The sequence below is a fragment of the Dipodomys spectabilis genome, unplaced genomic scaffold (assembly GCF_019054845.1).
Source record: "Dipodomys spectabilis isolate Male_0828 unplaced genomic scaffold, ASM1905484v1 ptg000187l, whole genome shotgun sequence".
In the NCBI taxonomy this organism is placed as follows: Eukaryota; Metazoa; Chordata; class Mammalia; order Rodentia; family Heteromyidae; genus Dipodomys; species Dipodomys spectabilis.
The window spans coordinates 7,346,369-7,358,507 of record NW_024870864.1 but is presented as its reverse complement, the minus strand read 5'-3'; the positions used below and the strand labels follow the sequence as shown (position 1 = coordinate 7,358,507).

The 12,139-nt window shown below is 39.2% G+C and overlaps 1 protein-coding gene across 3 annotated transcripts in view; it reads right to left on the bottom strand.

Moving 5' to 3' along the window:
* LOC122121285 (interleukin 18 receptor accessory protein) overlaps window positions 1-10,706 on the bottom strand; it is a 29,237-nt gene extending 18,531 nt beyond the window's left edge. For 2 of the 3 annotated variants that reach the window (XM_042695418.1, XM_042695420.1), the window contains exons 1-3: window positions 5,722-6,395; window positions 4,989-5,298; window positions 4,706-4,892 (exon numbers count right to left, since the gene is read on the bottom strand). In XM_042695418.1, the coding sequence (XP_042551352.1) occupies window positions 4,706-4,892; window positions 4,989-5,298; window positions 5,722-5,914 (690 nt within the window). In that variant the 5' untranslated portion in view covers window positions 5,915-6,395. Of the gene's footprint in view, window positions 1-4,705; window positions 4,893-4,988; window positions 5,299-5,721; window positions 6,396-10,374 lie in introns of those variants that run through there. The other variant, XM_042695419.1, reaches the window with a different exon arrangement.
* Window positions 10,707-12,139: the final 1,433 nt, after the last annotated feature.

The window sequence follows — 12,139 nt, the reverse complement described above, 5'->3', positions numbered from 1 at the left end:
GTACGGTGGAGTGACCCACTGTATGGGCATTTCCAAACACCAAAGAGACAAGGTTGCTGATCTTTCACCATGAAAAACAATAAGTAAGAAAGTTCCTGGATATATATTAATTAGCTTGGTTTAGTAATGCCACAGTATTGACCTATATTACACCACTATGTTTTATCCCCTAAAAGTGTAAAATATTATGATTCTGTTCACTGAAAATGTCAATAAAATGGTTGAAAATAACCAAGCCTAAATCTTTTGATATTTAATAAAATAACAAAATTTTTAATACATTTTATTGTGAAAATACTGTACAGAAGGGTTACAGTTACTTGAGCAAGGTAATGAGTACACTTCCTATCAAGCACTGTTGCCTCCTCCTTTGTTTTTCCCTTACCATCCCTTCCCTCCCACCTCTACAGCTACACCCCCCCCACCCCCCATTGTTGCAATGGGTCAACCTGTATCCCTATTTAAACATTTTGTTTTTTCCTTTCCCCTCCCCAAATTATACCGACATCAAATACAGTGAAAACAGGGGTTATACCCTGGGGGAGAGACATACAAAGCAACAAAAAATATTACATGGTACATTATAAATACGTTAGAAACAATAGCAAGAAAGAAAAAACCACTTGTGTCCCTATCTTGGGGTTCATTTTGTTTAACTTCATCTTATTTGGTCATATGTATATAGCTTTTGACCTTTTTTATTTGTCCCAGGCATACACTAGTTATTGCAAATAAGGGAAACCATGGGACCTATGTTTCTTTGGGCCTGGCTTACTTCACTTAATGTAATTTTTTCCAAGTCTTTCCATTTGCTAACAAATGGGGCAATGTCATTCTTTCTGATGAAGGCATAGAATTCCATGTTGTGTGTGTGTGTATCACATTTCTTGATCCATTCATCTACTGAGGGTTATCTGGGTTGGTTCCATATCTTAGCTATGGTAAATAATGCTGCAATAAACATAGTTGTGCTGGTAACTTTAGTTTGGTCTTGTTTGTGATCCTTTGGGTAAATGCCGAAAAGTGGGATTGCTGGGTCATAGGGGAGCTCTAGGTGGAGTCTTTTGAGGAACCTCCATACTGCTTTCCAAAGTTGTTGAACAAGTTTACACTCTCACCAACAGTGCAGTAGGTTTCCCTTCTGGCCACATCCCCGCCAGCATTTGTTGTTAATAGAGTTCTTGATTATAGCCATTCTAACTGGGGTGAGGTGGAATCTCAATGCTGTTTTGATTTGCATTTCTTTTATGGCTAGGGAGGTTGAGCATTTCTTCATGTGTCTATTGGCCATCCTTCTTTCCTCTTCAAAGAAGTTTCCCTTTAAGTCTTTAGTCCACTTATTTATGGGGCAGTTGTTTCTTTGAGGATTTGTTGTTGGGGGATTTAATTTTTTGAGTTCCAAGTATATTTTAGATATGAGACCCTTGTCTATTGAATGGCTAGTGAAGATCTTCTCCCAATCTGTAATTTTTTTTAAAAATTCCTAACTCTGAATTTTTATGTCTATTAAAATATTGTAGCTGTTCATCGGTAGTTCCCACCTATAACCTTAACTGCTCAGAAGGTTAAGGTCTGAGAATCACAGTTCGAAGCCAGCTTAGTAGGAAAATCCTTGAGAAACATCTCCAATTATCCACCCAAACTCTGAAAGTAGAGCTGTGGCTCAAGTGGTAGAGGGCTAGCCTTGAGCAAAAAAAAAACAAAAACAAAAACAAAAAACAGGGAAAGCAAAGCCCTTGAGTTCAAACCCAGGAGACACACACACACACACACACACACACACACACACACACACACACACACACACATTCTGATATAGATATAGATATCTATAGATGTCTATATCTAGATATCGATATCTATATCAGAATGCTCTAGAAACTCTAAGCCCATGAATTGACCTCAGTAGGTTACTCCAGCGTGTCTCATCTCTTTAAGATGATCGGAAGTGCAGCTTACCCACTATGTGATCATTGGGGGGAAACATAAAGGAAAGGGCTAGTAGATGTTACTTCCTGCCCGGTGTCTACTTTTGATGACATGCTACCCTGAGCTATGTGACTTCCAAGTCGCCCACCATGTGTACCAATCCTTGTGCATGTATTTGAGCATGTATTTGGGCAGCCAGGAGCTGCCCAAAGCTGTGTAAGAAGGAAACTAATTTAACAACAGCTATTGTTCACCTCTCTTAGGAGAACTGAACTTCACCATGAAATACATTGTGACATTTGTTGTCAAAACCCCCAGAGAAGTGAAACAAAGCTTCCTTTTTTGTGACTGTCATACGACTTTAGAGGTGAACTCATAAAGGCAATATATTCAGAGAGTGATTGAGATCAAACACTGATTGAGCAAACACTGCTCACTTCAGTATACAACCTTAAACAGCCAAGTGCATTATCCTGTGAAGTAGCTGCTTTGCTGACCTAGTAAGTACCCACCTAGACAGTCAGACACCCAGATGTTTTCAATGGAAGGAAGTTTTGTTCTTGAAAGAGAACTGAAAATAATGAACAGAACTATTGTTTTTCCACAATAAGCTCTTTTTTTTTCTTTTTGATGTCAGTTCCAGGGCTTGAACTCAGGGCCTGAGCTCTGTCCCTGAGCTTCTTTTACTCAAGGCTAGTGCTCTTAAGCCATAGTGCCACTTCTGGCTTTTTTGGTAGTTTGTTGGAGATAAGGTCTAGGACAAGCAGGAAAGGTCAAAAGCCATGTACATAGGACCATATTAAATGAGGCTAAGCGAAGTGAACCCCAAGATAAGGACACAAGTGGTTTAATCTTTCTTTCTCTTGTTTTTAATATATTTATAATGTACTATGTGGGTTTTTTTTTTGTTTCTTTTGTATGTTTTTCCCCCACGGTATAACCCCTGTTTTCACTATATTTGATTCTGGTGCCCTGCATGTTATATATACATTTTTCTAATTTGGGAAGTAGAAGGGAAATAACAAAATGCTGAAATAAGGATACAGGTTGACCCATTGTAACAATGAGATGTACAAGATACTATGTAGAAAATGAACTTTACATCTTCGGCAAGGGAAGAGCAGGGAGTTGGGGAGGTGAACAGGAAAGGCAGGAAATGTACTCATTACCTAACTTATGTAACTGTAACCCCTTGGAACAGTATCTTTACAATAAAAAATATATACAAAAAATAGTCTTATAGAATTCCCTGCCCAAGCTAGCTTTGAACCACAGTCCTTAGATCTCAGCCTCCTGAGTAGCTGGGATTAAGCTGTAAACCAAGCCACCAGAGCCTAACAATAACCTCATTCTTGAAGGTGTGAAATTCTTGTTTCTTAAATAAGAATTGTACTGTGGCCAGCATTCCTTATGTCATTTTTTAATTGCTAACATGAGACCAGGGCCATGATCTTTTATTTTCTCTCTTTTTTCTTTCACCCTCTTTTCCTCTCTCTCTTTTTCTCTTTATTTTTTCTTTGTTTTTTTGTGCCAGTACTGAGGCTTGAACTTAAGGAGTCAGACTCCTGCTTAGGTTTTTCACTCAAGGCTGGCATTCTACCACTTGAGCCAGACCTTTACTTCTGGCTTTTTGCTGCTTAAATGCGATAAGAGTCTCTAGGATTTGCCTGCCAAGGCTGACTTCAAACCAAGATCCTCTGATCTCAGCCTCCTGAGTAGTTAGAATTATAGGCATAAATGACAGGTTCCTGTCTGTATACTTATTTTTGTAATGAATGTAAGAATACTGCCCACTTATGGAATCTCAAGACTAGTGAGGAAATGTCTTCTCATTCATATCTTCATAACTGTACTTCTAGAAGTCTTTCATTGTTGGGCTTCGGAGTGTATGAAACCACAAAATAAATATAACTCACTATCGTTCTTTTAACATTAAGCAGTATCAAATCACAATCATACTTTTATATTAGTAAGTATATATATTAAGATATATATATATATAATAAAGTCAAATTGAAATGTTTACATGCTTTTCAATGGTAGTTGTGTTTCAAACAGTTATTGTGATAGAAGGCAACTTTGACTCCTTTCGAAGATTCAGCTGAGATAGGACTTTGTTGGACAAGATGATCTCACTGTGCTTACATATTGACTACAGTTTAAAAAGCTATAAAACACAGTGGAGATGAGCAATGTCTTTCCTGTGGAAATTTACTTACTTGTGGTCCATAGCTCAACATCCTTATGAAACCTGACTCTGTTCCCTTCTGTTCTTAGCACTGAACTCACTCTCTACCGCCTCACCTCTGCAAGGCATCTGTCATCCAGAATCATTCTTGTTTTTTTTTCCAACTGTCCTCCTACTTGGAAGTTTATCACCCTCCTACTTCTTCCACAACCCTTTAATAGTTGCTGATAAGTGTTCCTTTCCCCTCTCCAATGATTATAGCTTTCAAAAGACAGTGAAATCACCTGACCTGCCCTTTGGCCTCTCACAGGTGAGTAAGCTTATATCTTATTTTAGTTGCAATATACTTGAATATTAGACATTTTTCTGGTATTGATCATAAAAGAAGATTCTACTAGTATGATTATCAGGCTTTTTTCTACCTAGGGGCAAAGTGGTTTTACAATGTCAGGTCTCTTACAAAATCCCAGGGCTGGTCTCTGGGTAGCTCTTACACCTCAGATTCTAAATGCCCCAATTCCAAATACCTGTTGAGATGTTAACATAAAAACAGTGCTCTTGGGTCAAGTTCAGAGAGTTCATTCTTACCTTGTACCAGGTCACCTCTGGTCTTTGTGCATCTTGACTTTGACAGTTGAGACTGGGACAAGAAATGTTGTCAGTGGTACCAAGTATGAGGTATTGCGTTTGTTGTACTGTATCTTTGCAGTGTCTAATTATCTGAGGCTTAACTTCTACAATTATCTTGACACAACAGGCCACATCTTGGGGGCTCCTAGGAGATTAACAAGATCCTGTGAACATAGACATTTTATCTAGATAATGAAAGATTTGGGGAATGTTTACCCGTAAGAATGCATTTGGGACATACCTCATCCTGGCTCTGCAAATGTATGAGCCAGTATTATTCATCTCTGGGTTCAAAATGCGAAGCATGTTCTTGTCCTGAATGGCGATGTGAGAATACTGGTTAGTAATCTTCTCCAATGTCCCTCCATTCTGATACTGTAAATACCACCGGATATCTACTGGATCAGAACTACCATTACAAAATGGCTGTTCTGGGTTTCGTTGATGTCTGTGGGAGAAATGTGATTTTTGCAACTGTGTTAAGTCACAAAATAAGACAAACTCTTCACTCTTTGCAGAATATTTCCAAAGGAGTTTTTGGGTGGAACAGTCTGAAAAAATCATAATAAACAAAACAACATAGAAATTCATTAGAAGTTGAAACTCTTAACTTATATTTACAAATAATGCTTGACCTAACAAAGTAGTAAATTCCCTTCTTTTATTTTTTAAATTTGGTGTTTGTGTTCCCACCCTGTGGCTTGTGTACAGCCAGTACAGAAGCTTGGACTTCTAGGAAACAATATCTCAGTTGTCATCCCTTCCCCTTCAGCTGATCCAGTTGAGTTCCCAGATGTGGTAACTGAGTGCCCATCAGTGTTCCGTATTAGCTGAAAGCTGTGCCACCCAGTAGTTCTCCTCCATGCCCTTTTCAACAATGGGAAGGAAACCCTATGCTCTAATAGGTCACAGTACTGATTCGCCACTCTCTACTTTGACCACAAGACTCACAGTGCTAACATGAAATCCCCTACCTGAAAGATCAAATCCTGTAATTCTTGCTCCTGTGGTAAGCCAAAGAAACATCCAGCTCAAACAGAGCATGGGTCTTTCTCCCTTGTTTCTTGTTTCTGTCATGGCTTCAGTGACCAGAGGAGAGTATATGGAGGTTTGAAGCTCCTTCCTAGGTGTCTTTTTCATTTCTAAAACTAGAAATGGAGAAATCATAACCAGTAACCCAAAGGCAAGTCATACAGGAAGCTTTGAAAGGACAGGAACCACCCAAGAAGGCTTTCACATGCCCACACTTGGCGTGGGCATTTTCACTGATGTGAGTCTATCTCTTCCTTTTTCCTGTATGACAGTTCTCACACATCCAAGGGAGAAAGAACCCCTCAAGCTCACAGCAGCCTTTGGGCCCAGACACCATACAGCATGTTCCCCTAATACCATGTTTCCTAATTCTTTGTTTTGCCATTTGATGTACGTGTTTCCATGAGTAATTTGAAAAGAAAATGAAAAGGATTCAGTTTACATTTTCTTTGAGACATGACCCAGGTTGAATAAAAATACCATCTTCTTCACAGTTAGGAGAATCTAGACACCGAGCTATAAAATCTGAGAATGTCTGCCATGGTGCTAGTTTATAATCAACGTTAGAGAAGTAAGAATGAAAAATCTGTCACTGATAATCTTCTTAGATATAAAAGAGGAAGTAGCTGCCTTGAAGAGTCAAAAGTCAGCGCAGGGCTATGTCCATGGTGAGTTTGTCTTCTAGGTTGATAGGGTGACTGTGGGAACTTTAACCACTTGTAATCAAGCAAAAGTGGGTAATATTTATCACTTAACTTTTTTTTAACAGAAAATAAAAGTATTTCATTTAGGTATGTATTGCTAGAATTCTGGACTGTTGTCATTAACACAGAAATAACCTATGTCTTGCTGATGGCATAGCACGATGAAGAATACTTATCTGTCATGCATGAGGTTCTGGTTTGATCCCTAGCATGGCAAAATATGAATTAATTATTCAATCCCATTTGTCCAACCTTCCTTTGATTTGCTGTGTTTCTGGGTCTTTATTAAGAAAATTTCAGCCTGTGCCAAGGAGACCTAGGTTTCCTCCTGTTCCATCCTGTAATGTTTTCAGGGTGTCTACTTTGACATTGAGGTCTTTGATCCATTTGGAGTTGATTCTGATACAGGGTGATATATAAGGATCTAGCTTTAGTTTTCTACGGGTGTTTAACCAGTTTTGCCAGCACCATGTACTGAAGAGGTTGTCTTTCTTCCATTGTATTTTTTAGCTCCCTTATTTATTAATTATAAGCTTCTGTCATAGAACCCATGAACTTCAACTGTCCAAGGAATCCACTGAGAACATTCCCAGGGCAGCTGGGTCAGAGAGTGGGGGATTCAGTATGGGTGGCAGCAACTTGAGGGAGAACCAAGTGATAGGTATCTATCAAAAGCAGGGCCAGTGGAAAATAAAATTGGAAAACCCTCTAAGAAGAAGGGCAGAGTAGAGAGACAACCCTGACAGTAAGGACAGACACAATTTAGAGGAGAAACTAGATGAGATTGCCAGAGCCAGCAGAAGAGCTGGACATGAGAAGGACCAAAACAGTACCCAGCTGATATGACCATGAAGAAATCAGCATCGAGAGCTAGAGTGAAAGAATGGCAACCTTCTGGTGAGATGTCAGGGGACAGACAGCAATGTGGGAAGTAGGGAACAGCCATAGTTTCTACCAGCTACACTGTGCAGGAGGGATGTGATGGTTATCTACATATTGGTTGAAGATGGCAGGGCTTTGAACCTGATTCCATGGAGAGAGCAGTGAATCGACAGAGTACAAGGTTCAACTGGTGTAAAAGTGAAGAGCTAGTACAGGAAGTCATTTCTCCAAAAAGCTGAGAGAGATGGACTTCTGGTACCATGGACAGACTCATCTTAAACAAAAGCCACATGCAACAAGACAAATCTACCCAGGCCTCTTCTCCCATGTCAGGGTGAAGGAGGTTTTCCTCTAATACCACTTAACAAAGTTAAGTGATACAGGATGTTTTCATCTGGCTGCTAATCTATCTGTTCTCTCAAGGGGTGGGCTTGTGTGACTGCCATCATTCATGGGGACTGGGTCATTGCCTTCTTTATTCCCATCCTTTTACCAAAACTGCAGTCAAGGAACAAGGCAGAATGAGCACCTACATTATTATTATTATTATTATTATTATTATTATTATTATTATTATGCCAGTCCTGGGGCTTGAACTAGGCCTGTGAACTGTGCCTGAGCTTTTTTTTTTTTTAAGGCTAACTAATACTCTACCACAAGAGCCACAGCTCTACCTCTGGCTTTTTTAGTAGTTAAGTAGAGATTACAGTCTCACATCCTTTCTTCCCTGGGCTGGCTTCAAACCTTGATCCTTAGATCTCAGCCTTCTGAGGAGCTAGGATTATTGATGTGAGCCACTGGCACCAGGCTTTGTTGTTGTTATTGTTGTTTGTTCATGACTGAAAATAGAACTCAATATCCAATGCTTTTGCTCATTGGCTGGCGCTCTACCACTTGAGCTATACCTGAGCCATACCTCCCCACACCTACATTTGAAGCTGAGGTCTCCTTCCTTTCTCTCACCCACAGGGCCCCTGGAAGAACACTCAATGATTTAAAGCCAAACCCTTTCCTACAGACAGAGACTGAAGGAACATGCACTGGCTCCCCCTGCCAATAAGACTGAGAAGTGATTTCAAAACACCAAGCTCACAGCCCTGGAGGATTTGACTCTCTTGGGTCATCCCTCTGATTTCTTCTACTGGCAGACTGTAGTTTCCCAAGTGCATGTTAGAGCTTCCTCTGTTCCCTTCTTGCTGTGGCTCCAACCAGAAACCATCTCTCTGATTACTCATTTTGTCTTACTTTTATTTCTGCAAACAGCCTTGCCTAAAAATCTGTTGTTGTGTTTTGTTTTCAGAGATAGGATCTTGCTAAATAATATGTGTGCCTCAAACTCACAATCCTCCAGCCTTAGACTCCTGAGTAAGTACTGAGATTGCAGGCATGTACTACCATACCCAGCCTGAAAATATTTCACTTCTAAAACTTCATCTTCAACCTGAATATAAGCTCTGTGCCAGCAGGAATGAAGACTGTCTTTCCCAGTCAGTCTTGAATTCTTTAAGGAGTTCCGTAACCACTGTAGAATTTGTTCCCATTGCAGTTGAATGGTAACCTTTACCCTGTCTTCATGGGAAGACAAGAACTGGGAACTCTTTAACAGAGAGTATCCTGTTTCAGATCCTGGCCTTAAGACAATGCCTAATGCAAAATAGAAATTAATTCTATTGACTGAATAAATGAAATGTTTCAGAAGGAGTTAATATAAATTCTTCTCAGTCTATATGACAGTTCACTACCTGTATAACTCCAGATAAATCACTTTTTCTGGACGTTGGTTTTCTTATCTATTAAATAAATTGTATGGACCATCTCAGCAGTTCCTACACTTTAAAGATGGAGCATGAGAATTTCTGGAGGTTAACCAAGAAATTTGGTAAATATTTTTTAAAACTTCCCTGACAATGTGAACTACACATCACTAGATGACTGCTGAGATCATGCTGGTGCTATCATGCTGCAATTTCATGTCTGAATACCAAGCCTGTGCAAAATTGATTATTAACACAGCCAATACTTAGGAATTCCCAAACTTGGGATGCCATATAATCCCTCTGGGATTCACATACTAGCTGGCCTCTCAACCCAGGCCAGCTGGGGTGGTTTGTAGGCCATGGCTTGCTTCTGGTACAGTGTTTTTCAAATTATTCTGATGACAGCAATCACTTGAAACACTTGTTATAAATGCATCATTAGGGTTATTTGAAAAACTTAGGAAATTAAAATTGTAAAGTAGAACAGTGGAATTAACATTATTAACAAATGTGAACATAATCACAATCTCCATGACCCATAAATTATTTTGGGAACTTCTTATTTTGGGGGGGTTGAGGGGACAGTCCAGACATGGGGCCTGAACTCTGGGCCTGGGCGCTGTCCCTCAGCTCTTCAGCTCAAGGCTAGCGCTCTACCACTTAAGCCACAGCCCCACTTCTGGCTTTTTTTCTTTTTGCTTATGTGGTGCTGAGGAATCAAACCCAGGGCCTCAGGCATGCAAGGCAAGCACTCTACCACTGAGCCACCTTCCCAGCCCTACTTTCAGAACTTCTATTCAAGGACAAGGAAAAGAGGTTGAGAAAGAGGGCCAGCAATGAGTTGTAGTAGCTGTTGAATTACTCCAGGCTATAAAATAGCATAAGGACAAGGCAATTTTGGAAATCATAGTTACATGGGATAGCCCAGGTTACATGGATTGTTTATCAAGGTCTATCTTTCTAAGGTCATCTCCTGCCTAAGTTCTACCTTATATTCTATTATAACCAAAATGTTCAGGGCGTCCTAAGGATGTGCAGAGTTTATTACATAGTGGGCACTGGATAATTCAAACCAAACCAGGATGCAAACTCTGCTTATGAAGTAAAAGAGTTGATAAGTAACAAAAAAACATGTGATTCATTTACTATTTATGCTGGGGAAAATATATGTTATCGTTCTCATTTTACCAATGACAACCAAAGTTCACGTTGCTTGAGAGGTAGTCCCCATTATTAACAGTGATTTACATACCTGCTCATTACCTGAAGGATTCATATGCAATGTAGAGAACCTTGATGCTTCTGATTTCATCATTGCTACCTGCCTCTTTCACAAAAGACATTGCAATAGGATGAGGTGGGCAATCATCAGGACTGATTCTGAAAGTACTTTCCAGAAATACCCTTTGAGAAACCTACATGTCAGAGGATAAAGACTTCGCCTGTAGTTACTCAAAGACATACTTTTTAACATCTTTAGGAGGAAAATGAGCTAGAATTTTCTATGACCAAAACTTTTTTCCATCAAAAGTTTTGGAAAGCAAGTTCAGAGCCACAAGAAGAGAATTCTCATTCTTAAGGGCACATTCTTAAAACACATGTTGAGTCACTTTTGGCTAACTTCTACTCCTAGCTACTCAGGATGCCAAGATGTGAGCATCACAATTCAAAGCCAGTTCAAGCAGACAAAACTGTAAGGCTCTTATCTCCAATTAACCAGCAAAAAGCCAGAATGGGAAGTGTAGCTTAAGTGGTAGAGTGCCAGTCTTGAGCAAAAATGCTAATCAAAAGCGCCAGACCATAAATTCCATCCCCAGTACTGAAAAAAAAAAAAAACAACGAAATCCCCTACATGTACAAAAAGAACAGCATTAATTCAACTAATATCATAAACATAAGATAGACTGTGGTAGCTTTATATCCTTTTGTCTAAACATAGCAGAAAATGAAAGATCTTCAAAGATCAAATCAAGATGGTCACTCAAATTTGCCAAACATCTTGACTCCATCTAGTTGCTTTTGTTTGTTTATCTGTTTGATTTTTGTCCAATACAGAAGTTTGAACTCAGCCTCATCCAAGAGAGCTTGACTCTTTCACTCAAGCTGGCACTGTACCACTTGCACTATACTCCTATTTTCTTGATTTATTTTTCCTGCTCAGGCTGACTTCAAACCTGGATCCTCGGGTGTTAGCCTTCTGAATAGCTAGGATTACAAGTGTCACTTTTCAATACCACTATAATCCTTCTACTTTGAACCCTCCCAATAACATGTTCAAAGCACTGTAGAAGGGTTTAACTTATAACCAGTAGCTTTTATAAAAAGTGAGGATTCTGCTGAGTGTGAGTAATCCTAGCAACTTAGAAGGCTGAGATCTGAAGATCATGATGTGAAGCCAAGCCAGGCAGGAAAGTCTATGAAACTTATCTCTATGCAACCACAAAAAGGTGAAAGTGCAGCTATCGATCAAGTAGAAGAATACCTACCTTGAGTGAAAATCTCAGAGACAGTGCACAGGCTCTGAGTTCAAGCTTCAGGAACCACGCCAAAAAAACAAAAAACAACAAACAACATAAACAACAATAAAAAGAGGAAGATTCCATACATGTAGCTATATAACTACAAATATTTTATTCTAAACAATTTCATGGAAAGTCTGCATTAGCAACTCATTTTGAAAATGAGTTAGCCTCTTTTCCTTAACTTATATTTTGGGGTTAGAAAATTTAGGTTTTTTTGTTTAAAAAGTCCTATTTTACTTACCTTTATTTCCTGTTGTTAAGAAATTTTTTTTTAAAAAAAAAAAAGGAGGAAGGAAACCATGTCTTTATGTCAGCAAGTGCTGGCATTTGTATCAGGAGGAAAATGTAAACAAATATCCATTTTCAAAGATTTCTACTAATTTCTTCCTATCCAGGAAGAGTATTGGAGAAAACCCAAGATCCATGTAACTCACAGGATTTGAAAATAACGAGGTATACCTGGAGAAAAAAAAGAAAACCTTTGAAATCTTGCAA